General features: G+C 49.6%; 1 protein-coding gene across 1 annotated transcript in view; it reads left to right on the top strand.

The window, feature by feature from the left end:
- SARC_09466 (hypothetical protein) overlaps positions 1-2,124 on the top strand; it is a gene marked incomplete at its 5' end in the record, with an annotated part of 2,779 nt that extends 655 nt beyond the window's left edge. The window contains one exon of the mRNA XM_014296515.1: positions 254-2,124. Coding sequence (XP_014151990.1) covers positions 254-2,011 — 1,758 coding nt within the window. The 3' untranslated portion in view covers positions 2,012-2,124. The remainder of the gene's footprint in view (positions 1-253) is intronic.
- Positions 2,125-2,836: the final 712 nt, after the last annotated feature.

The raw sequence follows: 2,836 nt of genomic DNA, 5'->3' as shown, positions 1-2,836 counted from the left end.
ATATATATATTTATATATATATGTATATATATATATACACATATATATATATATTTATATAAATATGTATATATATATATATGTATATATATATATATGTGTGTGTGTGTGTATATATATATATACCATGTCTGTGTTTTCAGGCAGAGTCAAGAGCGGTGTACATCTTTCATAGTATTATTATTTTCATTCCCTACAAAATGCCGTCAATCCACCTCACTCAACATCGCTCACCTGCTTATTGAACGAATAGTCCAATTCAATTACAGCTGTCCAAATGACCGGCCCCACTAAACGCCCTCGTAATGGTGATGGGGACGACGAAGGCCACCGAAACGACACCTGTGTAGACCCGGTCCTAAACAAACGGAGAAAGGTGCGGGTGCAAACCCGAGGCACTGGTACACAGAGGCATAGTTGCGATGAGAGGCGTAGTGGGAGTGGAGTTCAGAGTACAGAGCAAGTCGAGAAAGGGGACAAGTTGAGTGGTAGGACAGACCAGAAGGCACACGATGGGGCGGACCAGGACACCGCGGAGAAAGGGACTGATGAGGCGGGGACTGTACAGACCCAGGGCAAGAAGTATCTGTCCAAGTTTGAGAGGAAAAAGGCGAAGAAGCAAGCCCAGGCCCTTCAGAAAAAGGCCCAGGCTGCAACAGTCCAGGGACAGACGGGTGCAATTGTGGACAATGAGAAAGGTACCGGCGGTGCAGCATCCGCCGGTGGTGCTGGGGTGACTACAGCAGTTGAGGGGGCGGATGGGAGAGTGACGATGAAACCGGCGCCGAGGACAAAAGCACCCAAAAAAGGGGCCACGTGCAAGGAAACCCAGAAAACAGGGCAGGCGAGCACCCCACACACCCTAAACACTCCACCGCCAATGTCAGCCGCGGCGCAGCGGGTACTGGACTCGTTGATGAATGGGGCAGAAAGTTCGGTACAAACCAGTCCAGGGAGTACCAATGTGGCGAGGGCTAACGTAAAGGGGACACTCTCGGACCGACTCAATCCAGGCCACAAGTATTACGATGCACACCTCAAGACACAGTGGAAGACCTTCAGCAAGAGGGATAGGGCGCGCATAGTGGCTGTGGACAAGGCCCAGATAGCCGCACACACACAGCACACCACAGACATACACCACCCCTTCCCGGCCAACTCAGACGATCACTGTGAGTCACCGCCGGAGGCTTACCTACACATAGAGGGAGTGCTTGGCCTGGTTGCGGAGGTCAAGGGGTGCACCCGCGCGCAGTTGCGCATATACGACCCGTACTACTGTGCCGGGGCCATGGCACAGCACTTGGGCGAGCTTGGGTTCACCAATGTGTACAACAAGTGCGAGGACTTCTACAGGGTTATAGCCCAGGGGACGGTCCCTGAGCACGATGTAGTGGTGACCAACCCACCGTACAGTGGCGACCACGTGGACAGACTGTTGCAGTGGGTGTCTGGCAATGGCAAGCCGTTCTTGCTGCTCATGCCCAACTACTTTTGCGCCAAACCGTACTATGCACCTGCGCTCGGCGGAGAGGACCGGGTCGGTGCAGAAATGTCCTATCTGTGCCCCCGTAAGCGGTATAACTACTGGACCCCGAAGGGCATGCGTGAGGCGGATAAGGTTCAGAAACAGCACACAGGTGCTGGGGGGTACCGAACATCCCCTTTCATCAGTTTCTGGTATGTTAACCTGTTGCCTGTGATCTCACGGACGGATTTGTTCGCGTGGGACAGACGGCAGCGACGGGTTGACCCGACCGCACACGACACTACAACGGCAACGGCAGCCAGCGCTAGCAAGGGCAGCCATGGCAAGGGTGCCACTGTGAAGAACAGGACACCCACACCATCTAATATTACGACTGAGAGTGCGGGGGATGGAGAGTCTGTAGTCAATGGGAAGGGGTCTGTAGCGGCCACGTGGACGTCTGTGAGCACGTGCTCATATGCGGTGGTGTTGTGCACTGGAGATACTCTGCCGCCAGCGGTGCAGCCACGCGGGTCGAACTGAAAGGGTAGTACACAACTCAAAACAGATGGGCAAAGGGATGTTATGGCCCATGGACCTACCACAGTGTAAATTAAACCACACGAAAGTCTAAAGGGATGTTATGGCCCATGGACCTACCAAAGTGTATATTAAACCACATGAAAGTAAATTAAACCACACGAAAGTCTAAAGGGACGTATGGACCATGGACCTATCAAAGTGTAAATTAAACCAGACGAAAGTCTAGACAAACTAAACCAAACCTTAAACTGAACTGATACAAACTAGGCCCCTAAACTAAATTAAACGGAACCCCTAAACTACTACACTTAGGGCGAGTCCTAACAGATAAACGTTTTCGGGGAAATTCAAAATTAAAGTTTTGTTTGCCAATGAAATGGTCCATAGCTTATAACTTGATTCATTTTCGAAAGTGTCCTGTTGGCAGTTCTGGGGGCACTTGTAAGTTTCGTTAAAGTTTGAAGCTTCTACGATTTTACGTAAACTACAAAAATCTCATATTTTACTTACTATGACGTAAAAGAGGCGCCCAAATTTAGTATAGCAGAACCGACAACAAAAAAAATTGGCGGGTAAACTTAAATTCCCTAAAACCCTAAAACAGAAGCAATTGAACATTGAGACACACTGTGCGTCAGTGTTTATTTAATCTATTCACTGTACCCCACAGTTACTGCTGTCACGTAGTGGCCTTCATACACTTATAGTGGATGTGACATAGCAGCTGAGAAGGCGTTGCATCTGTGTGTGTTCAGATGAGTGCTACAGTGAATGTGTCGCAGCAGCTGAGAAGACGTTGCATCTCTGTATGTGCACTGATGAGTG

The sequence above is a fragment of the Sphaeroforma arctica genome (assembly GCF_001186125.1).
Source record: "Sphaeroforma arctica JP610 unplaced genomic scaffold supercont1.964, whole genome shotgun sequence".
NCBI lineage: Eukaryota > Ichthyosporea > Ichthyophonida > Sphaeroforma > Sphaeroforma arctica.
This window is presented reverse-complemented; position numbering and strand designations above follow the sequence as displayed.